This window comes from Pelophylax lessonae (genome assembly GCF_965119305.1).
Source record: "Pelophylax lessonae genome assembly, chromosome: 1".
Lineage (NCBI taxonomy): Eukaryota > Metazoa > Chordata > Amphibia > Anura > Ranidae > Pelophylax > Pelophylax lessonae.
The window spans coordinates 476,577,092-476,602,985 of record NC_138768.1 but is presented as its reverse complement, the minus strand read 5'-3'; the positions used below and the strand labels follow the sequence as shown (position 1 = coordinate 476,602,985).

The 25,894-nt window shown below is 44.9% G+C and overlaps 1 protein-coding gene across 1 annotated transcript in view; it reads left to right on the top strand.

Moving 5' to 3' along the window:
• Window positions 1-21,298, top strand: part of TJP3 (tight junction protein 3) — a 498,480-nt gene extending 477,182 nt beyond the window's left edge. Inside the window, exon 21 of the mRNA XM_082257146.1 lies at window positions 21,045-21,298. Coding sequence (XP_082113272.1) covers window positions 21,045-21,150 — 106 coding nt within the window. The 3' untranslated portion in view covers window positions 21,151-21,298. The remainder of the gene's footprint in view (window positions 1-21,044) is intronic.
• Window positions 21,299-25,894: the final 4,596 nt, after the last annotated feature.

Below are 25,894 nucleotides of genomic sequence, written 5' to 3'. Positions count from 1 at the left end.
GCACTGAGCGTGGTGCCAAGAGGGCACTGGCGCTGAGCGTGGAGGCAATGGGCGGCACTGGCGCTATGCGTGGAGGCAATGGGCGGCACTAACGCTGAGCGGGGGAGGCAATGGGCGGCACTGGTGCTGAGCAGGGAGGCAATGAAGGGCACTGGTGCTGAGCGGGGAAGCAATGGATTATCCTCAAAAAGAGTCAACTGGGAATGCTTGGGTATGTAGAGAAAAATAGCTTTATTAAGGTAATTAGAAAATCATTGACTCCAAAACCAAAGACACAGACTCGCACAAAATACATTATTAAAAACAAGAACTAGGGATCACTGCAGTGACCAAAAGACATTCCTAAACTTGTGAGGATGTAAAATCTTGTGGCTGTAAGAGAAAATTAAACCCCACTGCCGGGGATTAGGCACAGTCACTGTAGAAACATTCACTTCACAGGTGGCAATGGTCTCATGAAAAAAGACCCACAGAGCTTTCGGAATTAGCCAGCATAAAAAAGTACACAGTCCTTAGCTGTAGGAAGGAAGATACTCCTGTTGTTTGGATGTACTATGATTCAGGACATAGGGAATCACATGAGTCTATATCAATCAGCTTAAAGCATGGTTGGCATAGACGTGACACAGTTCTTATGAGTAAAGGTACCTCCTCCTAAGTAGGGCAGTTCCGTCCTTCTGATAATGTACTTGCAGGTTTCCGATGTGCTGTGTTGGTCAGCAGTAGCCGACGTGTATCCCCTGCCAGGAGGCTCTCTTCCACCTCCTTCGTTCTTCTGAGCCGGTGTGGGAGGGGTGAGCGGCAAGCCATCCCTGCGCCGTGACTTCCGTGCTTGCTCTCTCCATTGCGGCTGGGCTTGATCACGTCGGAGTCCCTTATTGGTGCAAAAGAATAGAAGAGTAGAGTACTTTTCGATTAATTAAAACAATATTTCCCCAGTTACCCTGTGGACGGCTCATGAGGCAACGATTCAGGGCAAAATGATCCAAATCACTACGCAGATTAAACGTGTGAACACAGGATTGATATAGAACATCTTGATCGTGAACTTAAGTTACTGAGCAGGGAGCACAAGCGACGACTAAACAGCGACTTGTTAGCGTGTATAGAAACCACCAGACTGTCCCTGAACTTCTTACTCACAAAACGTGCTGAAAAAGCTCTACGCTGTCTGCTGCTAAATTTTATGTCCACTGAGACTGAGTAGGTACCATGTTTAGCGTCTAAACTTACCCCCAGGGTGCGACATGCTGCACCTCCTAAAATGAGGTGCTCTAACAGCACATATACCCAAAACCCCATTAAAGCTGTGCCAGAGATTCATAATTTCCACAGCAATCTTTATAAGGCCTAGAGCTCTACGGATACAGAGGATTTACAGTCCTTTCTCCAGTCATTCCCTCTCCCCAAGTTGACAGCAGGGCATAAAGAGGTGATGGATGCCCTAATCTCGATCCAAGAAATTGCAAGGGTAACCAACAGTGAAACCAGTTATCAGCCCCAGGACCTGATGGTTTTTCATCAAAGTACTATCACATGTTTGTGACCTCCCCTCCTTGCCTCCACACCTTGAGCATTTTTTTCAGCTCATTTCGCTAGGCTATTTCTGAGCTCCCTTTCCTGTTTTCGAGGATGCCAATCTCTAGGAACTATGCTTCAAACTTGGTGGGAGTGTCCTAGAATTTGGGACTTTTGGATCAGAATCTTCGTAATAATGCAGGAGGTCACAGATACATTATGCTGTACTTGGGGCTCTGACCTACGTGACCGCGCTGTTACAAAATGACTTTAGTATTCTGATTTTCAAAAGATTGAAAATAAAAACTATAATTTTACCACTTTACAAAACTCTGGTTCATCTTGAGTATGCCCTCCAGTTTTGGTCACTGGTCCTCAGGAAGGATGATCTACCGGAACAGTCAGATCCGTCTCCACCATTAATTCCCCCAGTTGTACTTCCCCTAGTATAGATGGTGCATACATATTTTTAGCCCCCAAGTGCATAAATTGGCTTGCAAGTTGGAAACATACTGTAAGGACATTATTCCACTGCATCGCTTGGTGTCATCTGCCAACACTGAAATGGTAAAACCATGTGTGGGTGGGGAATGGTCTCAAATGCTTTTGCAAAATCCAAGTATACTATATCCATAGCCACTCCTTTTGTTGTTTTTGTTTCCTTAGTCCTTTGTTCTTGCTCACCTCCTCATAAAATGAAACCAGGTTTGACAACTTCTGTCTTTCACGAAGTCATGCTGACTATCGTTACATTCATTTTTGCTAGGAAAAAATATTTTTATGTGATCTTTTATTAAACTCTCCAGTATCTTCCCAACTATAGAAATTAAACAAACATGTCTGTAGTTACTTGGTAAAGACTTTGATCCTTTTTAAATATAGGAACCGCATTGGCCTTATGAAGCTGGGTTCTGTTTGAGGTGTTTTCCAGACCTTGCCATACAGTGTTAGAAGCAGAGTGCTCTTCAGGGCCAAAGCCATGACATAGCCTCTAGTGGCTGTTACCAGGTCTCTAAAGACTCACCCTATGAAGGGGTTCAATATAGCTGTGACGTTTGGGCACTGGGCTGTGTACTGTAGCATTTGGCAGACTCTTGTGCACTGTGCCAATTTGCATCAGAGCACTTTCAAGTTTTACAGCCATGTTACAGCCTGTGGTGTAACCTAGTTTCTGAGGATTCCAGGTATGATAAAGCCTCTGGAAAATGGGGAAGGTAACCTCGTACGGCACCTTTGGACACTGCACTCTGCATTGTGGTGCTTTCCTTATGTTTTGAGTCAGCCGCAGAGTTCTCTCTAGGTTCAGAACCGTGGCACTGTTTCAATTGTGACCCATTCTCTGCAGTCTCACTTTCTGAGTGAGTCTCTGATTGTGGTTAACATATGCTGATATACGATTTATGGCCAGAAGCCTCTGCTTTATGGCACCACTTAGTCTTTCATGTGCTGTTTTATTAACCTGCAAAGAGCTTTCCAGTTCTATAGTCATAGCATAGCCCTTTGGTGTGAACAAGTCTTTTGTAGCTCAATAAGAATGGCCAGTTGGGCGGCATTAACAGAAGTTACCTGACCGTTTTTAACCATCGGGCACAGAAGAGGAATTTGTTGTTTTTATTGTTCGCTATTACACACACTTTTTAACTGTCGTGGCACAAGAAAGAATCTTCGACATGTATAAACCTCACCACAATCCTTTAAAAAAAAAAAAAATGTTCCTACTGCTTTTGCGCACACTGAAAATACATAGCTAACCTCATCCCATCTTTCTTTGTTGTTAGGATGTTGCAAAGTCACTCCCAGCTGTTACTGTTCACCGCTATCATCACAGGAGTGAGCACTCATTCACTGAGCCCACAGCTACTGTGTCAGGGAAGAGAGCGTGCATGTTTGAATTGGAGTAAGAGCTTGCTCCTGTGATGGTGGAGGTGAACAGTAACAGCTGGGATTGTCCTAGGAACAAGCAGAATGGGATGCCATCTCTGAGATTTTCAGTCAGGCTTCGGAAGATATACAATGGGGATCGAAAGTTTGGGCACCCCAGGTAAAAATTTGTATTAATGTGCATAAAGAAGCCAAGGAAAGATGGAAAAATCTCCAAAAGGCATCAAATTACAGATTAGACATTCTTATATGTCAACAAAAGTTAGATTTTATTTCCATCATTGACATTTTCAAAATTACAGAAAACAAAAAAATGGCATCTGCAAAAGTTTGGGCACCCTGCAGAATTTATAGCATGCACTGCCCCCTTTGCAAGGCTGAGATCTGCCAGTGTCATAGATTGCTCACAATCATCGTCTGGGAAGACCAGGTGATGTCAATCTCAAAGGTTTTAAATGCCCAGACTCATCTGACCTTGCCCCAACAATCAGCACCATGGGATCTTCTAAGCAGTTGTCTAGAAAACTGAAAATAGTTGACGCTCACAAAGCTGGAGAAGGCTATAAGAAGATAGCAAAGCGTTTTCAGATGTCAATATCCTCTGTTTGGAATGTAATTAAGAAATGGCAGTCATCAGGAACAGTGGAAGTTAAAGCAAGATCTGGAAGACCAAGAAAAATATCAGACAGAACAGCTCGCAGGATTGTGAGAAAAACAATTCAAAACCCACGTTTGACTGCACGATCCCTCCAGAAAGATCTGGCAGACACTGGAGTTGTGGTACACTATTCCACTATAAAGAGATACTTGTACAAATATGGTTTTCATGGAAGAGTCCTCAAAAGAAAACCTCTTCTACGTCCTCACCACAAAAATCAGCATTTGAACTTTGCAAATGAACATATAGACAAGCCTGATGCATTTTGGAAATAAGTTCTGTGGCCCCTTGTCCTCTGTGTTGACCTTAAAGTGAACAACTCTACACTAAGTTCCCTATATGGACCCCATATGTATTTATACATGTTGATCATATCCCCCCTTTATCTCCTCTTCTCAAGAGAGAATAAATTCAGTTCCTCTAATCTTTTCTCCATGCCTCTTATCAGTTTGGTTGCCCTTCTCTGCACTGTCTCCAGTTCCCCGATTATCCTTTTTAAGAACTGGTGACCAAAACTGAACTGCATATTCCAGATGAGGTCTTACTAATGATTTGTACAGGGGCAAAATTATATCTCTCTCTCTCTCTGGAGTCCATGTCTCTGTTAATAAAAGAAAGGACTTTGCTTGCTTTGGAAACTGCAGCTTGGCATTGCATGCTATTGATAAGCTTATGATCTACCAGACCACCCAGATCCTTCTCCGCTATGGATTCCCCCAGTTCTGCTCCACCTAGTATGCATGATGCATGCATATTCTTAGCTCCCAAGTGCATAACTTTACATTTATCAACATTAAACCTCATTTGCCACATAGTTGCTCAATGAAACAGTGCATTGAGGTCAGCTTGTAAGTTGGAGACATCCTGTAAGGAAGTTATTCCACTGCACAGCTTGGTGTCATCTGCAAAGACTGAAATGGTACTTTTAATCCCAGACCCTATAACATTTATAAAGATATTAAAAAGTAAGGGTCCCAACACTGAACCTTGGGGTACACCACTGATAACCTTAGACCATTCAGAGTAAGAATCATTAACCACTACTCTCTGAATTCTATCTTTTAGCCAATTTTCTATCCAATTACAAACCAATCTTTTCAAGCCAGTAGATTTTACCTTACACATTAGCCGTGTGTGGGAAACCGTGTCAAACGCTTTTGCAAAATCCAAGTATACTACGTCCACAGCCACCCCTCCGTCCAAGGCTTTACTTGTCTCCTCATAAAAAGAAATCCGATTTGTTTGACAACTTCTGTCTTTCATGAATCCATGCTGGCTGTTGCTTAAAATATTTTTTTCCAGCAAGAACTCATCTCTGTGGTCTTTTATTAAACTCTCCAGTATCTTCCCAACTATAGAAGTTAAACTAACAGGTCTATAGTTTTTTGGCAAAGACTTTGATCCCTTTTTAAATATAGGCACCGTATTGGCCCTATGCCAATCCAATGGTACTATTCCAGTCCTTAACGAGTCCCTACAAATTAGAAACAAAGGCTTTGAAATTACAGCGCTCAATTCTTTTAGGATGCATGGGTGGATGCCATCTGGTCCAGGCGCTTTAGCCACCCTTATTCTGTCTAAATATTTCTGGACCATATCACTTTTGAGCCATTGTGGATCATTTGGGGCTGTGTCAATACCATCCTCATTATGGTCATGAGCTTCCCCATGCTCCTTTGTATATGCAGAGCTGAAGAAAGTATTTAATAAATGTGCCTTCTCTTTGTCCCTAGTCACCCACTCCTGATTATTTTGTAAAGGGCCTACATGCTCAGACCTAACCTTTTTATTGTTAATATATTTTAAGATTTTTTGGGGGTTTGTCCTACTATCTTTTGCAATCTGTCGCTTATAATAATGAATTTTTGCGTCCTTGATTTCAGTTTTACATATTCTGTTATATTCTTTGTAACAATTAAACAATGATAGTGTTCCTTCATTGTTATATTTTTAAAAGCTCTTTTCTTTTTATCTATAGCTTTTTTAACTTTGGCCGTGAGCCACATAGGTTTTAATTTTAGCCTTTTAAACTTATTACCCATGGGAATATACTTTGCAGTGAGTTTGCATAAAGTATTTTTGAAAATTTCCTATTTCTGTCCTGTGCTCATCGATGCCAATATTCCCTCCCAGTCTAAATCCTGGAGAGCAGCCCTCATCCTTGGAAAATTTGCTCTCTTAAAGTTAAGTGTTTTTGTATTTCCTGTATGCGTTTTTTGCTTACAGCTAACCTTAAAAGAAATCATATTATGGTCACTGCTACGCAGATGTTCTTTTATATGAACATTATTAATAAGCTCTGCATGGTTTGAGATTACCAGGTCCAACAGAGCATCATTTCTAGTGGAGGCCTCAAACTGCACCTTAAAATTGTCTTGTAATAGGTTTATACATTTTTGCCCTTTAACTGTTCCAGCAGTGCCATTACTCCAGTCAATGTCTGGGTAGTTAAAATCCCCCATTATTAACACTGTCCCAGCCCTTGCAGCCCTTTCTATCTGTGCCAGGAGCTGAGTCTCCACCAGCTCATTAATACTGGGAGGTGTATAACAAACTCCAATGATAATCCTTGTATTACGCACACCCATGTACATTTCAACCCATACTGCTTCAGACTCAGCACACTCTCTATCAACTAGGTCCTCTTTCACACTCACTTTGAGATTACTTCTCACATAGAGACAGACACCACCACCCCTCCGTTTTACACTGTCTTTCCGAAAGAGAGCATAGACAGGAATATTAATAGCCCAGTCATATGAAGAATGAAGCCAAGATTCAGCAATACCAATTAAGTCCTAGTTCTTCTCGTGCACTAGAGCTTCCAACTCTCCTATTTTGCTTGTCCGACTTCTGACATTAGTGACCAAACACTTTAAATCACTGTCAGATTTTGCACACTTATTTTGCATATTTTTAATTTTGATACAAATAGTACCATTTCCAATGGCTGTTTGTAACATGGGAACCTTCTTATCCTCTGCCATAACTCTCCCTCCATCTTTTCCCAATCAATCCACCAATAGGGGCTGATCCCTGTCTGCCCCATTATAATCTAATTCACGCTCCCCCCCCCCTCAATCCTAGTTTAAAAACTCCTTCAGCCTCCCCTAGCACAAAAGACCCCCTTCCATTAAGGTTCAAACCATCTTTAGCATATAGGTTGCACCCCAATGAAAAGTGAGCCCAGTGCTATAAAAACCCAAATCCCTCCTTACACCAGCTCTCTAATCTCTGCATTCAGCTCTCTAATCTCCCCCAATAACAAAGAGAACTGTTATTTTATTTTTTATTTTTGTCTACAGACGCCTCTTACATGCACAGACATTTTACTTTTCTTTACATTAAGGATGCACCGATGCCACTTTTTTTTTTTTTAATTTAGCAACGAGTACCTATTCTTTTTTTTTTTTTTTCAAGTACTTGGAGACACCAATAACTGATACCTATTTCCCAGGTCCCCACTGTGCCCCCCTGCACTCCTGTTCCCCACTGTACCACACTGAATGCCTGTCTTCCCCCTTCCTGCACACCTGTTCCCCACTGTACCACCCTTACCCCCCCCCTCACACACACAAACCTTTTCCCTTTCCCACTGTACCTCCTACATACCTATTGCCTACTGTTCTATCTACTGCTGAAGATCTATGTTAGACATGCTGCCTGTTCTTCTCCCATTACCTGGGAGTAGGTGGCCTTAGCTGAAGAAGAGCATAGCTGCTGCCTGTCCTCCTGCAATAGATTCAACAGTCTGGGATAAGGTGATATCAGGGCAAGGGATCGGTTGCTCCTGCCTCATTGTTCCCTTCCTCATGCCACACATCCGACTGATAGCTTCTCTTCGCCCCGGCTATCTCCACTCGTGCTGCACTGCAGGCTGGGGATGGAGTGGAGACCCAGCAAGAGAGTGCTCTGATCCTACAGGGAGCTCTAGCAGAAGCTGCCCCTGGTTTAAATCACATTTATCTGTCAGCAGGGAACCCTGCTGACAGATGAATGAGTCATTCGTTGTTAAGGATGTGGTGGCCACGCTCCTTAACAACCGATGATTGCTGCATTGTTTTGTGTACATTTCAGTTGTCGGGGGAGAATCCCGCTAACGGCTGAAAGAACAGAGCCAGTAGGTATCTGTTTTAAGTATCGGTGCATTTGCACAAGTATCAATATTAATGCAAATGCTTAGTATTGGCGCAACCCTACTTTCCACCAAGACCAATTCTGTCATACATGTAAAAATCATATTGTTTTTGATAGAAAATTAAAGTGATTGTAAAGGGTGATTTTGTTTTTTATTAACTATGCATGTATTCTATGCATAAAGGTAATAAAAACCTTAAGTGTGCAGCTTCCCCTCAGCCCTCCCTGATTTAGTGATGTGCAGTGACTGTCCCAGGTCTCTCGCTCCTCATTGACTGGGACACAGTAGCAGGAGCCATTGGCCAGCGAGGAGGGAGTGGTGGGCGGGACTGAGCCATGCTGTGTGTGTCCCATAGACACACAGAGGTGGATCGGGAGCAAACAAGCACAAGTGCCCCCAGAGCAATGGGTTTGCTATGGGAGCAATCAGGAAGGGCCAGAAGTGCCAGCGGGGGACCCGAGAAGAGGAGGATCAAGTCTGCTCTGTGCAAAATCATTACACAGAGCAGCTTAGTATGATGTGTTTATTATTTTAAGGAAAAAAAATCAAGCCTTTAGAAACACTTTTAAACCCCCAAACATATTTTATTAACCACTTAAGCCCCAGAAGATTTTACCCCCTTCCTGACCAGGGGGTTTTTTGCGATTTTTTTTACTGCATGACTTTAACGGACAATTGCGCGGTCGTGCAACGCTGTACCTAAACGAATTTGACGTCCTTTTTTTCCCACAAACAGAGCTTTCTTTTGGTGGTATTTGATCACCTGTGCGATTTTTACTTTCTGCGCTATAAACAAAAAAAGAGCCTAAATTTTGCAAAAATAACTATATTTTTCACATTTTTTTATATGAAATTCCCCCCCCCCCCCCCCCCAAAAATGTTAAAATCAAATTTTTTTAACATTTTTGGCCAATTTGTTTTCTGCTACATATGTTTGGTAAAAAAAATTGCAAAAAGCGTATTTTGATTGGTTTGCGCAAAAGTTATTGCGTTTACTAAGGGAAAGATTTCTGTCATTTTTGGTGTTTCTTTTTAACGCGTAATGGCAGCGATCTGCGATTTTTTTTTTTTGCGGTACTGCGACATTGCGGCGGACAGATCGGACCCTTGACTGACATTTTTGACACTTTTGGGGTTACCAGTGACATTACTGCAGTAATCAGTGCTATACATATGCACTGTTACTGCAAAATGACACTGGCAGGGAAGGGGTTAACTTTATTGGGGAGGGAGGGGTAAAGTGTGTCCCTAGGGGCGTGCTTTTTACTGTGATTGACTGTGGCTACTAGTGTAGGAACAGTGATCAACGGTCCTACATAGTAGAACCGTATGATCACTGTTTCTACACAGGGGAGAATGACAGGCGGCTGACTTTCTCCCTCTGCACCGACGATCGGCGAGTGACCGGCGGACATCGGGTCCTCCGGTCACACGCACTGACTTCCCTGTGAACGAGCCGCGGCGGGCGCGCGCCTCCGCGGACGCGCGCTCGCCCGCTATTGGCTCACAAGGAAGTGACAGGCAAGTGAAGTAGATCTATGTCACTCTGCCTGGCCAGGGCTGACCGCCGCAGTAAATAGTCGTGCGGCGGTCGGAAACCGGTTAAGCAGAGGCCCTAGAAAATAAATGTTAGGTCATTTTTTTATATTACGTGTTATTTGCTCAGCAGTTTTTTAAACGCAATTGTTTTTTGGAAAAATAAAATTTAATTATTTTAGTACACACAAACAATAGAATACCCAGTTTTTTGGTAAAATATAAGAGATAATGTTACACCAAGTAAATAGATACCATACATGTCACGCTTTAAAATTGTGTACACATGTGGAGCGGCACCAAACTATGGTTCCTAAAAATCTCCATAAGCAATGCTTTAACCACTTTAGGACCTGACCTTTTTCTGACACTTGTTTACAAGTTAAAACCAGTATTCATTGCTAGAAAATTACTTGGAACCCCTAAACATTATTATTCATTTTTTATTATTTATTTATTTTTTTTATTTAGCAGAGACCCTAAAGAATAAATCTGAGATGGTTACACTACTTTGTCACACCGTATTTGCGCAGCGATCATACAAACGCAATTTTTTTTGGAAAAAATACACTTTTTTTAATTAAAAAATAAAAGAGTAAAGTTAGCCCAATTTTTTTCAAAATTGTGAAAGAGAATGTTCTGCCGAGTAAATTGATACCTAACCTGTCATGCTTCAAAATTGCGCACGCTCGTGGAATGGCGACAAACTTTGGTACCTAAAAATCTCCATAGGCGACACTTTAAAAATTTCTACAGGTTACCAGTTTAGAATTACCGGTCTAGGACTAGAATTATTGCTCTCACTCGAACGATCACAGAGATACCTCACATGTGTGGTTTGAACACCTTTACATATGTGGGCACGACTTGCGAATGCGTTCACTTCTGCGCACGGGCTTGGAGGGACAGGGCGTTTAAAATCTTTTTTTTTTTTTTTATTATTTATTTTACCTTTTTATTTTTACAATTGCCTTTTGATCACTTGTGTTTCTATTACAAGGAATGCAAACATCCCTTGTATTGAAATAAGCAGGACAGGTCCTCTTTAATGTGAGATCTGGGGTCAAAAAGACACCTAAAAACAAAAACAAAAAAAGTATTTTTTTTTCATAGTTGCATAGTAGTTGAGGTTGAATAAAGACAATAGTCCATCCAGTTCAACCTGTGTAGGCTCGCGTGGCCGTAATCATCTCTCATACCCCTTAAGGTTCTGATCCTTGAGATGTACGTCCAAGATTCTTTTGAAAGTAGCCATACTTCCCGCAGAAACTACCTCTTGTGGTAGAGAATTCCACAATCTTGTAGCCCTAACAGTAAAGAACCCCTGCGTCAAAAAGCTTCTCCTCTAATCGCATTGTATGTCCTCGAGTCCTCATGCAATCCTTGAGACTGAATAGCTTTTTTTCTATGCTGAGATCACCATTGAGGTATTTATAAATTGCTATCATGTCCCCTCTCAGGCGTCTCTTCTCCAGGGAGAATAAATTAAGCGATTGTAGACGCTCTTTATAATTAAGGTCCTCCAATCCCCTAATTAGTTTAGTTGCCCTTCTCTGGACTCTCTCCAGCTCCAACACATCCCTCCTGAGGATTGGCGACCAGAACTGAACAGAATACTCCAGATGCGGTCGGACCAGAGTTTTATAAAGTGGAAGGATTATAGTCTTATCTCTGGAATACATCCCTTTCTTTATGCATGGTAATATTCTGCTGGCTTTGGCAGCTGCCGCTTGACATTGCATGCTATTTCTTAGTCTATCCTCTACCAAGACTACCAGAGCTTTCTCCATTTTTGATTCCCCCAAAGGTTCCCCCACCAAAGAGTATTGTGCTTTTATGTTTTTTCTCCATATTAAACCACGTTTGCCATGTCGTTGCCCATTCTTTTATTTTGTTCAGGTCACTCTGTAGGATATCTGCCTCATGCTGTGCAGTTATTGCCCTGCCCAATTTTGTGTCATCTGCAAAAACTGATATAGAACTACTGTTCCCATCCTCAATGCTGTTTATGAATAAATTGAACAGGGTTTGTCCCAGGACTGAACCTTGGGAGACCCCACTTACCACCCCAGACCAGTCTGAGTATGCGTTATTTATTACCACCCTTTGGACGTGCCCTTTTAGCCAGTTTCGTATCCAAGAGCAAATCTTGTGGTCGATGCCTGCAGACCTTATTTTATAAATTAAGCGCTTGTGGGGAACTGTATCAAACGCATTAGTGAAATCCAGGTACACCACATCCACTGGTCTCCCCCTTATCTAGCTCACAGCTTACCTCCTCGTAGAATGTTAAGAGATTGGTTTGACAAGAACGCCCTTTAATAAACCTGTGCTGATTACTGCTGCTGATGTTGTTGTCTATAGCAAACTCTACGATATAGTCCCTTATCTTCCCCTCCAGAAGTTTACATACTATCGATGTCAGACTGACCGGCCTATAATTTCCCGGGACATGCCTCTGCCCTTTTTTTGAATAACGGTATCACGTTCGCTTTCCTCCAATCCCCCCGGTACATTTCCTGTCATAATACTGTCAGCAAAGATCAGGAACAGTGGTCTAGATATAGTTTTACTAAGTTCTCAGAGTACTCTCGGATGTACGCCATCCGAGCTTGGTGATTTATTTATGTTAAGTGTATCCAGCCTTTCTCTGATTTCACCCTCTGTTAACCATAGCGGCAAGTCCTGTGAATTACTGCTAACCATACAGTCATGGTCTGAGGGGAAAGACTGAGGAGAAAAAAGCATTAAGCACGGTTGCCTTTTCAGTGTCCTCTGTAAACATCCTCCCCTCATCGTTAATTATGTGTGCAACATGCTCTGCCCTTGTTTTTTTTTTTGCTGTTGATTTATTTAAAGAATTTCTTAGGGTTCTTTTTACTATCCTCTGCTATTTGTCTCTCGAAGTTGATTTTAGCCCTTTTGATTTCGTATTTACTTTTCTTATTTGCCTCCTTGTATTGCTGGAAAGCCGATAATGTGCCCTCTGATTTTATATTTCTTGAAGGACATTTTTTTCCCCTAATAAGTTTTCTAACATTACGGTTTAGTGAGCCAGGTTTGGCTTTGTCTCTTCTAAATATATTTCCCATAGGAATGCACTGCGAGATACATTTGTTTAAAATGTTCCTAAAGCATTCCCATTTTTCCTCCTTGGTCAGTGTTCCTAGGGTTTGGTCCCAGTTTACCCTTTCCATCATTTAGCACAATTTGGGAAAGTTTGCCCTTCTGAAGTTTAGGGTTCGTATGTTCCCCTCTTGCCTTGTTGTTATTTATGCTAAATGTGATCATCCTGTGATTTGTTGAGGACCCGGTTGTCCTAGACTCCTACCTCCAAGATTAGGTCTGGGTCATTAGTGATCAATAGATCCAGCACTGAATTATCTCTAGTAGGAGAATACACCAACTGAGACATGTAGTTGTCCTGTAAGGTTTCCATGAAGATACGTGAAGGAGTGTGTAGTCCCCTCTTCCCAGTCAATGTCGGGATAATTGAAGTCCTCTACTATGATGACTGATTCCAGCTTTGCCGCTTTACCCAACAGTGCTATAAATTCCAGCTCCACCTCCTCCCTTTGGTTGGGTGGCCTATAACAAACCCCCACAATTAATTTTCCCTTTACTTCTTCGTCCATAGGGAGTTCTACCCACACAGATTCTAACTCCGTAATCATCCCTTCCATAATATCATTCCTCTCTATCACCCTACATTATTCTTGACATAGACATACCCCTCCCCCTCTTTTTCCTACCCTGTCCTTCCAGTACATAGAATACCCTTGGATATTGGCCAGCCAGTCATATGAGGGGTCGAACCAAGTTTCTGTTATTCCCACAAGGTCAATGTCCTCCTCATGTACTAACATTTGCAACTTATTCATTTTATTGGCTAGGCTCCTGGTATTTGCATATACCCCTCTTAGATTTGTGGAAGTTGGTAGTGAATGGTGCTTATTTTTATTGCTGTTTGTATTCCTGTTTGGTCTGAGGTTTGCCTGCACAGACCCCCAATTGACGTTTTGGATATACTGTCGCTGCTGACCCTAATAATACCTTCTGTCTTTTGCTCCCTCCTGACTGACTCTACTTCTGAGCCCTCCCCATCTCCTAGTTTAAAAGCCCCTCCAACTTGGTAGCCATCTTTCTCCCCAAAAGAGCTCTACCATCCCCATCAAGGTGCAGACCGTCCTTACCAAAGAGCCGGTAGCTGACTGAGAAGTCAGCCCAGTTCTCCAGGAACCCAAACCCCTTCTTCCTACACCAATTCCTCAGCCACTTGTTAAGTTCCTTAATCTCCTTCTGCCTCTCCTGTGTGGCTCGAGGTACCGGCAGTATTTCAGAGAAAACCACCTTGGAGGTCCTATTCCTCAATCTATTCCTAAGTCCCTGAAATCATTCTTTAGGATCCTCCACCTTCCTCTTACTTGGTCATTGGTACCCACATGTATCATGGACGCTAGGTCGTCCCCAGCCGCGCCCAATAATCTGTCTACCCGATCCGCGATGTGCCGAACTCGAGCGCCAATTAAACAACATACTGTTCGGCTACCACGATCGTTTTGACAGATTGCCCTCTCTGTCCTCTTGATAATTAAATCCCCCACTACCACAACCTGTCTAACCTTTCCTGAGTCTCGACCCCCCTCTTTCCTGGAGCCGCCGCTCCCCTGGCAGCTGATATCCCCATCAACATGCAACTTGGCATATTTGTTGGGGTGTTACAACTCAGGAATGGCCTCCCTGCCACTCTTCCCTCTACCCTTCCTAATGGTCACCCAACTGCCTACCTCTGATGCCTGCATCTCCTCTTCTCCTCCCTTCTCTATGCTGGCCCCTGCCAGCACCTGATGGGGAATGTCCAAGCTCCTTTCCAGGTTGTTGATGCTAGGCAGTGTTGCCACTTTGTTCTCTAGATCAAGGATCTGAGCTTCCAGAGAAACAAGTCGCTCACATCTTGCGCAGCAGTATTCGCCCTTGATTGGTTCATCAAGGAACGCATACATGCAGAAAGAAGTGCACTGAGTGGCATACCAAATCCTGTCAGACATTATTACCCTCTACTCTATGGGGATAATTAAGAACGACCTGCTATTCCTTACCTACACTACCTCTATCTCCCCTGATACTAACCCTAACATACTCACCAGTCGCTAAGATACTCACCAGTCCTCCCAGGTACTCACCAGTCCTCCCAGGTATTCCCTGCCAGTGGTTACTCCCAGGCGCACGCTACTCAGTCGCAAGAAAGTCACAAGCTACTCAGTCTCAAGAAAGTTACTCAGTCGCAGATCACAGTTGGTCGCCAGTCGCAGTTGCCGGTCACAGTCAGCCGCAGTCAGTCGCAGGTCACTGTCAGTCAGTCAGTCACAGATTACAGTCACTTAGTTCCCCCCCCCCCCGATCAGCTGATCAGTCCCCTACTCACGTCCGTCCTCCACCGCCGCCGCTCTCGGCGCTCTCGGTCACCGATCCCTGAGGTCCTCTGCACCCGCGCACGACTTCTGGTTTCCAAGTGCTGCTTCCCCGCATGTGTCACCCGCGGCTCTTCCTCTTCCTCCACACAGCTCCCTCGCTGCTTGCTACCCGCAGCTGCTGCTCTGCCCACACACACTGCTTCTGGGAACGCTCTCTCCTCCCTCCTCACAGCACGGCCTCACACTCCTCCTGCAAGAAAAAAAGTGGGCCCTTTAAGGCCATTGGGAGAAAGCCACGTATGACATTGCTCCGGGCCTCCAAGGCCATAGAGTTGAGTGGGAGCCAACTTGCCCTCGCTCGACTTCCTGCCTAGGACTCCATCGGACCGGATCATTTTTCCTGCTACCGACGGCTCTGGTAAGCGGAGAAAAGGGCAGGAGGTGGTACCTCACTATTTACAGATGCATGCAGGAGTTACGTATGCATTGGAATTTGCATGTAAGCACCAGGGGACAGGGTGCGCAAAAAAAAAAAATAAAACTTGAATTTATAATAAATTTCCCTTCCCAGCCAGGGTCATTAGTACAGTGACAGTGCATATTTTTTATAGCATTGATCGCTATATTTTTTTTACTGGTCCCCAAAAAGTGTCCGTTATTGTCTGACTGTCTGCCGCAATATCCAGTCCCGCTATAAGACCCTTTTCGCCGCCATCACTAGTAAAAAAAAAAAAGAAAAATATCCCAGTTTGTAGACAACATAACATTTTTGGTAAAAAAAAAAAAATGTAGCAGAATACATATTGGCCTAAATTGATAAAAAAAAATTATTTTTTTTTAAACAAAAAGTTTATTGGATGCATTTTAATGTTTTAATGCAGAAAGTAAAAAATTGTATTTCTCTTTCGTCCTTTGACAGACGCAGCTCTAAATGCTTCTTCACTACTGAGTTATGCCTCATCTACAGGAGTAGACTAGGCAGTGAAAACTTTTCACTCGACATGCCTATAGGGGCTGTCCCTCACGACATAAACACAAACGCACTGTGCTCTCAAATCAGTTTCTTTCTGCTTAGTTAGGGAGAAGGACCTAGGTTTCCCACTGGGACTCCGGTCTCAGTTTTTATTTCTAAGAATGTTTGTTTATCTTTACTCACTATCGCTAGCTAGTGTCAGGGGGATCCTCCTGATGAACTACAAGTGAAAGCCGGGCTGAGGTTTTGCACTAGATAATCTAGATCCTTATGGTCTCCCAGCCTGGCCAATAGGGTCTCTCTGTGTAAGGGCAGCGGCCATTTTCCCTAAGCTTCCTATACTTTACTATTGGCACCATTTTATTGTAGCCTGAGGCTACACAGGCAGTGTGCGGCCTCTAATGGTGATATGTCACTTCCTGTCAGATGTTTTTATGCTGGAGATTACACTACAGAGCAGTTATTTCTCAGAGGTGATTAAGTAAGGGGTTTTGTTCCTTTGGGTATTCCTCGGGCACACTTTTGCTTCTGCCAGCCTTTAAGGGGGGCTCCGGATGCAGCGAGGTATAGCGGTGCGGACCGCGATCGCGATTTGGAGTCCCAAGGCAAAAATCCCCCCTGAGACTTTATTAGTGCGCATGCCGGACCATCCGGATCACAGTCTCTCATGTCTCTGTCTGCAGCTTTGAAAAATCTGGCGTCAAAGGTGGACTTTGTGATAAAACAAGTCGCTACCCAGACACGGCCACTGCCTTCTCAGTCCTCTTTTTCAGAGCCTGATATGGTCGCCACGGACAATCCCATCCCTGAGGGATCCCTGTCCTTGCAGTCAGATGGTCAGGAGAATATGTCCTCCTCGGCTGCAGCGCGGGAACACACTAAGGGGGAAGCACTGATTCTTTCAGTAAGGGAAACATTGAAAATGGATCATTAGCCCACACAGTCAGGTCAGCAGGTAGTTTTTGGCTCCCGCAAAAGCCCAGAAGTCTGGTCAGGTGTTCCCTTGTCCCGAAGACTTTCACGATATGGTGAATGAGCAATGGCGCATTAAGCACTCGCTAGTGGTGCAAAAGCGCTTTAAACGCTGTTATCCCTTTGCTGACTCAGTCTCAAATAAGGTGGATCACCCTGTTTCCAGAACAAATCTACTGTGGTACCTGTGGAAGTCTCCCCGGTGTTTACGGACCTGATGGACTGATGGGTGGAATCCCTTTCCCGCCACCTGTATTTGTTGGCGGGCTCGATACTTAAACCTGTATTCGCGTCCGTCCCTGTTTCTCAGACGGTTACAGAATGGGTTGCAGTGCTTAGGGGTAACTTGACTGCTGAGACAGTACCAGATGGCCTAGGCCCTGGTGTACCTGTGTGCTGTGGCCCTGGACGCGGCTTCTCTGGTTGCCAGAGTGTCAAGTGGTGGTGAGTGCCATACGCCGCATGGTGTGGCTGCAGAGCTGGTCGGCAGACCAGGCTTCTATGAAGGCCTTAACTGATCTCCCATTTTTGGATGAACGCCTGTTTGGGGACTCCTTGGATGAGTTAATCAAGGGCCTAACTGTGGTAAGAGTTCTCTGCTAGGCACCTTGCTGTAAGAGGGCACCCTCTTTCACGGCTCACATGCGTTTTTTTCGTGCCGTGCAAACGGTAAACCGTTCAGAGCCTCTGGAGGAAAGAGGAAGGCTTGGTCGGGTAAGCCCAAGACTAGCCGGTCCGGTTCGGAGGACAAATCCTCTTCTACATGAATGCGCGTCTTCACCAGATTCTGGGTGGGGGGGACGGACGTCTGCGTTACTTTCAAGAACCCTGGATGTCTCTGATTTGGGACAAATGGGTTCATGAACTAATTCTTTCAGGGTGCAAGATCGATTTTTGGTCTCGCCCAGCAGACAGGTTCTTTCCATCAAATCTCCGTCTGTCTCCGGATCGATTGAAGATATCTCAGGGAGGCAGTGCAGACTCTCCTTGCATGGGGAATGATTATGCCGTTTCCTCAGCAGGAATGATTTTGAGGTTTTTATTCAAACCTGTTCACAGTGCCCAGAAAGGAGGGCAAGGTGCGTCCAATTCTGGACCTCAAATCACTGCGCCGCTTTGTGCGGGTGCAGGAGTTTGGATGGAATCTATTCGGTCGGTGGTAGCATCTTTACATCAAAGGGACTTTCTGGCCTCCATAGCTGTAAATGATGCGCATTTGCACATGCCTATTTATGAGGGTCATCAGCGGTGTCTCCGTTTCGCGGTGGCGGAGGAGCACTTTAAATTTGTGGCATTACCCTTTGATCTAGCTTCCGCTCCCAGGGTATTCACCAAGGTTTTGGCCCCAGTGATGGCTTTCCTATGCAGTAAGGGGATTGCGATCCTTTGCTATCTGGACAATCTCCTGTTGAGGGCAAGCTCTCATATTGCCCTGTCGGGCGACCTGGCATTCACGGCTCAGACACTTCAGGAGTTCGGATGGACCATCAACTTCCAGAAGTCTGCACTGACTCCGTCAGTGTGCCCTGAACTACCTGGGCATGATCTTAGACTCCTCTCAGGCGAGGGTCTTTCTCCCAGAGGAAAAACTTTAGACCTTGCAGGGCGAGATCGGTTGCTGATAGACACTGATCTCTCCTCCCAGCGGACGTGTATGAGGTCCTTGGGGTTGTTGCTGTCGACTTTCGAGGCGGTCCCATTTGCTCAATTTCACACAAGGCCTCTACAAACAGAGTGAACTCCGGAGGTGGATCTGTTCACGTCTCATCTGGACGAAAAGGTAGAGCAGTTTATGGCCAGGGTTCGAGGCCCTCTGTCCGATGCCACAGACGCATTGGTGCTGCCTTGGAACTGATATCGGCTGATTTATGCCTTTCCTCCGATACAGCTCTTGTCAAGGTTCCTCCGCAGGTTGGCAGTGGAACAGGTGCTGGTGATTCTGGTAAAGATGTTCGTCGAGCCTCCCTGGCGGCTGCCTCAGAGAGGATCTGCTGTCTCGAAGGCCGATCTTCCATCCTGCTTAACGGTCACTGGCTTTAACGGCGTGGCTGATAAAGACCAGGGGTTGAGAGACAGAGGCCTCTCTGATTCTGTAATTCCTACCTTATTGAGAGCTAGGAAGGCTACTTCCAGGAAGATTTATCATCGTACTTGGAAGGTGTATATTGCCTGGTGTCACAAAAGTTGCATCCTTGTTCGTTTTCGGTGGCTTTAGGTACAATTAAAGGTCGGGTGTCGGCCTTAGCCATTTACTTCCAACCTCCCCTGATGTCTCACTCCTTGATCCGCACATTTATTCAAGGGGTGCTTCACCTGGCTCTGCCGAGGAGATCCCCTTTGCCACCGTGGGATCTGAATTTGGTGTTGTCCGTTCAACGGCCCCCCTTTGAAAATATTAGGGAGATATCTCTGCCTTTGTTGTCTCAGAAGGTTACCTTTTTGGTGGCTATCACTTCTGCTCGCAGAGTGTCTGAGTTGGCGGCTCTGTCCTGCCGTTCACCTTATTTGGTCGTTCATAGGGTTCAGGTTGTTCTAAGACCTAATCAGTCTTTTCTCCCTAAGGTGGTGTCTGCTTTCCACCTCCAATGAAGATTGCTTTGCATTCGCTGGATGTGGTTCGGGCGATCAGGGTTTACCTGTCAGCCACGGAGTCTTTTTGGACATCTGATTCCTTGTTTGTCCTTCCTGAGGGATATCGTAAGGGTTTGGCTGTGTCTGCTGTGACCATATCAAAATGGATCAGGCAGACAATTGTTCAGGCCTATTAATTAAAGGGTCAGGTTCCTCCTTTCCCTGTGAGGGCGCATTCTACTAGAGCGCTGAGTGCCTCTTGGGCTTTTTGCCATCAGGCTTCTATTGCTCAGGTGTGTAAAGCGGTGATTTGGTCGTCTGTGCGCACTTTTACCAAATTCTACAAGCTTGATTTGTTGGCATTCTCGGATGCTTCCTTTGGCCGCAAGGTTTTGCAGGCTGCTGTTTGACAAAGAGACTTGGTTTTCTCTTTATAGGGGTGAATTTTTTGTTTGGGGGTAAGCTCCTGTTGGTTTGGGTTGAGCTTTTTTGTCGCCCAGTTGGCTACGTTTTTTAGCCTTGGATGTACGTTAACAGTTGGTTGCTTTTTCCCACCCCTCATGCCTACACTGCTTTGGGACGTTCCAATAGTGAAGAAGCATTGAGAGCTGCGTCTGCCAAAGGACGATAGAGAAAATTGGATTTTTGTAAAAACTTGCCATAAAATCCTTTTCTCTGAATCAGACGCAGTTCCCGCCCCTCTAAAATGGGGTTTGTTCGGTCTGCTTTTCACTGCTTGCTACAAAACTGATTTGAGAGCACAGTGTGTCTGGGGTTATGTCATGAGGGACAGCCCCTATAGGCCTGTCAAGTGAAAAGTTTTCACTGCCTAGACTACTCCTGTAGATAGCGCATAACCCAATAGTGAAGAAGCATTGAGAGCTGCGTCTGTCAAAGGACTCGTAGAAAAGGATTTTACGGTAAGTTCTTACAAAAATCCAATTTTTTTTTAATTGTTGGTATTTTTTGATTATAGTGCAGAAAATAAAAACTGCAGAGGTGATCAAACACCACCAAAAGAAAGCTCTATTTGTGGGGAAAAAGGACATGCATTTTTTTTGGGTACAGTTGCATGACCGCGCAATTGTCAGTTAAAGTAACGCAGTGCCATATCGCATAAAATGGCCTGGTCATGAAAGAGGGGGGGTGAAGTGGTTAAACAAGAACTTCATTCAAATAAGTAGGAGACTACTTAAAAGCTGAGGTTTACTTCAAAATCTTATGCATTTCTTTTTGTTATGGAACAAAAGGATTTGAAAATAGTCCCCACATAAATACTTGTCTTAATATAAAAATAAGAACTAAGAAAATCTGATGTTTGCTTTACTGCAGTGTACTTCTGTTAAGGATAATTAGCCTCTGACCTTTTTTGTTGCTCCACAGCAGAGAGTATGAGCATGATGCCTTACGCAGAAAGTTTACCCGTGCAAGGAGTACAAGCTCCGAGGAGGAAGAATATGGATGGGGCGGTCCAGCTACTGATCTGTAAACGGACGAATAATCACCTATATAACAAGATGGCATTTCAGCATAAACTGTACACCATCTTTCATGGTATTTCATGTTCTGTATGTGTTATAATGAACAAATTTTCTATGCATATATTATTTTTGTTTGTACTTTATATTAAATTAGCTTTAACAACCTTTGTGCGTTTAATTACTACAGTTGGCAAAGTAAGTTATTTCTAAACAAAAAGCATTTAAACATTTGCTCATGTACTGTATGTATTCAGTGGGGTTAGGGTCCAGGAGAGTATACAGATGAATACTTACAATCGCATACTTACACCAACATAAAATGGCATGATTCAGATCTTAAATTTAGCAAATTGTTGTTTCTCTTTCATTCATCGACAATCAACTGCCGAGCTGAATAATCTAGATTCATTGGTTCCCCCAGCCAGCGAGCGTGTGCAGACCACAGCTACGCGCTAGGTCGGCCGCGACATAGCCACATGGGCAGAGCCTGGCCCGCAAGTTAAACGTCTCGCAGGGTCGCATATAACCAGGCACTGGTCCAAGTTGGTCCCTTGGCTGACAGCTTCCCCACTTCGGTGGAAAGGAGTTCTGTCTGGAGCCTCACCTGCACCATAGAAGGGTAAGAACAGTCCTCCTATCTTCCCTTTTGGCGGTTTGGGGTGGACGTGGGTACCCTCCTGGGATGGTCAGGCCTGTTTGCAGGTTCCCTCTTCCCATCCTAAAGTCCCTCGGTTGAGTGGGCTTCCCACCCCACAGACTTGTGGTAGTCTCCCCCACCATTCCCCTTCTGTAAGGTCTTGGGGTGGTGTGGGTCCTCAACCCTAGTGCAGAGGGCGCAGCGAAGACCCCTAGGTGCATGCCCTACTGTGTGTGGATATGGTGCAGTTTGGGGGTCCCCGGTGCAGCAGCGGAGTAAATGTTGTCCCTGCCTGGTGGTGTACAGTACCTTTTGCAGAGGGTGCAGCGGTACAGTGTTCCTGGCAGCATGCTTTTGGCATCCTCCGCACCCGGCGGCCATGTTTGAGAAGTCTGATGACATTATGGTGGCCATTTTCCCTTGGTTTGGCTTGTCTTCCGGCCGGCGGCCATGTTTATGTAACCCGATGAGGTAATGGCAACCATTTTCCCTTTGTTCGGCGAGCCGCTGGAGACGGCCGGAACCTCGTGGAGAGGCTGGCGCTCTTCCTCCTCGGTCTCCTTCCAGTACAGGGATATATGAAGCAGATGGCGTCCATGGGTTGCTGGGTCTGGCATGTTTACTATGGCTGGTTCAGCATTACGGCCAGTCTTGGCATTAGCCCTGGTGTCTCAGACCCTAACTGAATAGGCCAAGCTTTTGCACCAGGGCCTGGAGGGTGAGCAGGTTCCCGGCTGCTTATGTTGATTTAGTGGACCAGTTGGCCCATGGGCTGTAGTTTGTGATGCAACTTTGGACAGCTCTCGTGCGCGTGCTGTGGCTTAAGAATTGGTCCGCAGACCAAGCCTTTAAGAAAGCTCTCCGTTAATTTGCCCTTTCAAGGCGATTGCCTGTTTGGGGCTACTCTGGATGGCATTATTAAGGGTCTTAGAGGGGGAAGAGTACCTTCCTGCCACAGTCTAGGAAAGGAGCCTCATCGCAGATGGGTCGCCGTCCTCAGCTCAGAAAATTATTTTGTGCTTCTGGGACAGAGAATAAGGGAAATGGATCCTTCAAGTCTTCTCCAGGAGGTTCCAAGCAACCTTGGTCTGGTAAGCATAGAGCTGGCTTCTGCAGACCTGCAGACAAGACCCCTTCAGCATGAAGGTCTGCCTCACCCATTAGGGGACAATTTTGCTGGCTTCTAGAGGTTCCAAGCAACCTTGGTCTGGTAAGCATAGAGCGGGCTTCTGCAGACCTGCAGACAAGACCCCTTCAGCATGAAGGTCTGCCCTCACCCATTAGGGGACAATTTTGCTGGCTTCTGGCCCTGTGGACCTCCTTCGTGAGCATCAAAGGAATCCACAAAATGTTTTATTTTGGGGTACCCAGAAAGGGGGATAAACTTTGTCCATTTTGGATTATTTAGGCCCTAAATCCCCATGTGCGGATTTAAATCCTGCAATGGTTCAGGGGACACCCAAACTACTTAGAGTGCATTAGTGCAACCAGTGTCAGTGCAACCAGTGTTAATTAACACTGATACTGGTTGCACTAATGCAGCACAAAGGGGTTAATTACCTGCCACTGGTCGGTCACTATTAGATGAGTGACCAGCAGGGACAATACATTAACCCCTCATGCTTCATAATACAAATACCATTGGTAAGCTGCCTCAGCTCCCCCCCCCCACTGCCTCAGCATCCCCCTCGGCAGTACACCCTCCCCCCCCTCTGGCTCAGCGTCCCTCCTCGGGTGTCCTTCATTCAAAAGTCCCACCTCTGGCCAGCGGCCCGCCTCCCGGTGATGTCACTACTACGATCTGTGTTGAATGAAGTGACATGGAGGGCGGGGCGAGCGGCCGCTATAGATAGAACTATGTGATCCATCCCTGTCAGCTCAGCCGGACTGTGTGTGAATGAAAAGTGACCTGACACCGGGCGGGGGGCGGGGGGAGCGGCCGCTAATAACTATAACTATGTGAGCCTTCACTGTCAGCGGAGATACATGCCTGACAGTGAAGGCTCACATAGTTACAGCTATTAGCGGCCGCTCCCCCCGCCCGGTGTCAGGTCACTTCTCATTCACACATAGTCGCGCTGAGCTGACAGGGATGGATCACACAGTTCTAGTATCTATAGCTGCCGCTCGCCCCGCCCCCCCCCCCCCCACCTGGTATGTCCATTCATGCACACATCTAGTAGTAGGGACGTCATTGAGAGGCGGGCGGCCGGCCAGAGGCGGGACTTTTAAAACCTGCCCTGCGCTGCGCCCTCCTCCTTCCTCACGGCGGCCATTATTTTCGGCAATGTTAAGCCATTATCGGCCGAAATGGGATAGGCTCATTTTCGGACGATAATTTCGGTGGCTGAAATTTTGGTGCATCCCTAGTTTAAAGCGTACGTTTCTTGGTGTAAGTCGATTGGCAACCATCCTTGATCTTTTTCTGTGCCTCAACTTTGCCACCAGTTTGAGCAGAAGTTGGCCTTGAGTACCATCAAGGGCCAGTTATCTGCCTTGGCAATCTTCGTTTAGCGACCCAGCCATGCACTCTTTAGTTCGTACCTTTGTTCAGGGGGTTTAACATATGGCTCCACCTGTACGGTCTCTTTTGCCACCGTGGGATTTAAACTTCGTGCTTTTGGTTTTCCAAAAACCTCCATTTGATAATTTTTGGGAGATTTCCTTGCTTACTTTGTCCCAGAAGGTGGCATGCTTGCTGGCTATTACTTCGGCCCACAGGGTATCTGAGTTGGCAGCATTATCCTGTCATAGTCTCTATTTTGTGATCCATACGGATAAAGTGGCTCTTGGTCCCTGTCCTCTATTCCTGCCCAAAGTTGTCTCTGGCTTCCATTTAAATGAAGACCTTGTGTTGTCTTCCTTGTGTCCCAAGCTGGCTCATCCCAAGGAATTTGCCTTGCATACCTTGGATGTGGTGGACGGACCAAGGAAAGGCTTGCCACTTCTTCGGGTACCATTTTCAGATGCATCAGAGACGGTAACTCAGGCATATTCTATTAAAGATCAGGTTCCTCCTTTCCCTACTCAGGCGTTGAGTACTTCTTGGGCCTTCTGTCATCAAGCATCAATATCTCAAGTTTGCAAAGCGGCCATTAGTTAGTGGTTGCATACATTCACAAATTTCTACAAAGTAGATACTTTGGCATCTGCGGATGCTTTTTGCCGCAAAGTTTTGCAGGCTGCTGTTTGAGAGAGGCTTTTCACTCCTGAGGCGTGTTTTTATTTTTCATATGGCTCCTGTGTCCTGGCTCTTATGTTTAGCCTTGGGTTATTTTCCCCACTCCTCATTTTTCCTTTTGGCACAGTTTTTGGATGTCCCAGTAGTTATTTCAATTGCATATCAATAGTGAGGGCCTTAGATTTTTAAAACACATGGTCTCAAAAATATAACTATGCTGTACTAACAAAATATATAGGCTATAAAAATGACCTAAATATCCATAGCAACACATGCCACCTCTTGATTTTTATAGCACGATATTTGACTAAATTTACAACTTCAGCAGCTCTTAAAGCCTTTGTCCAGGAAAGGGCAAAATACCCCCCCCCCCCCCCCGTATTTTTAACGGAAGGAAGAAAATCCCTTTCAACCCCCTTTGTCTTATGGGCAATCAGACTTTTTCCCATGACTAAACTCTTCAACAATAATATAGAATACTGAAGAGGAGTAGCAAAACGGACTGGGAATTGGTGGAAGGGGTACAAAAGACAGGTGAGGGGAACATTAGGATCTTTGATAGTGCTACTGTATGTACAATCCTAAGCTTTATTTAGTCAGCAAAAGAAAACAGCTTTGTCAATTTCATAAGTATGCAATAACAAATTGGTGTCTCCCTCTAGTGGACATAAAATGTACCCAGGTTGCCCAAATGACTGTTATAGAATTTATCATATGTCTTCTGGCAATCCTGTAACAATTGCTCAGCTTCCATGAGAGAATTTACTATTTTAATTCAGTTCTTAGTTGTGGATTTCTGAGTGGCGATATCTGATATAACATTTTAATTTCTGTCCAAAATGGTTTAATTTTGGGACACTCCTACCATAGTTACATAGTTAGTCATGTTGAGAAAAAAAAAAAAAAAACACAAGTTTATCTATATATGGAGATG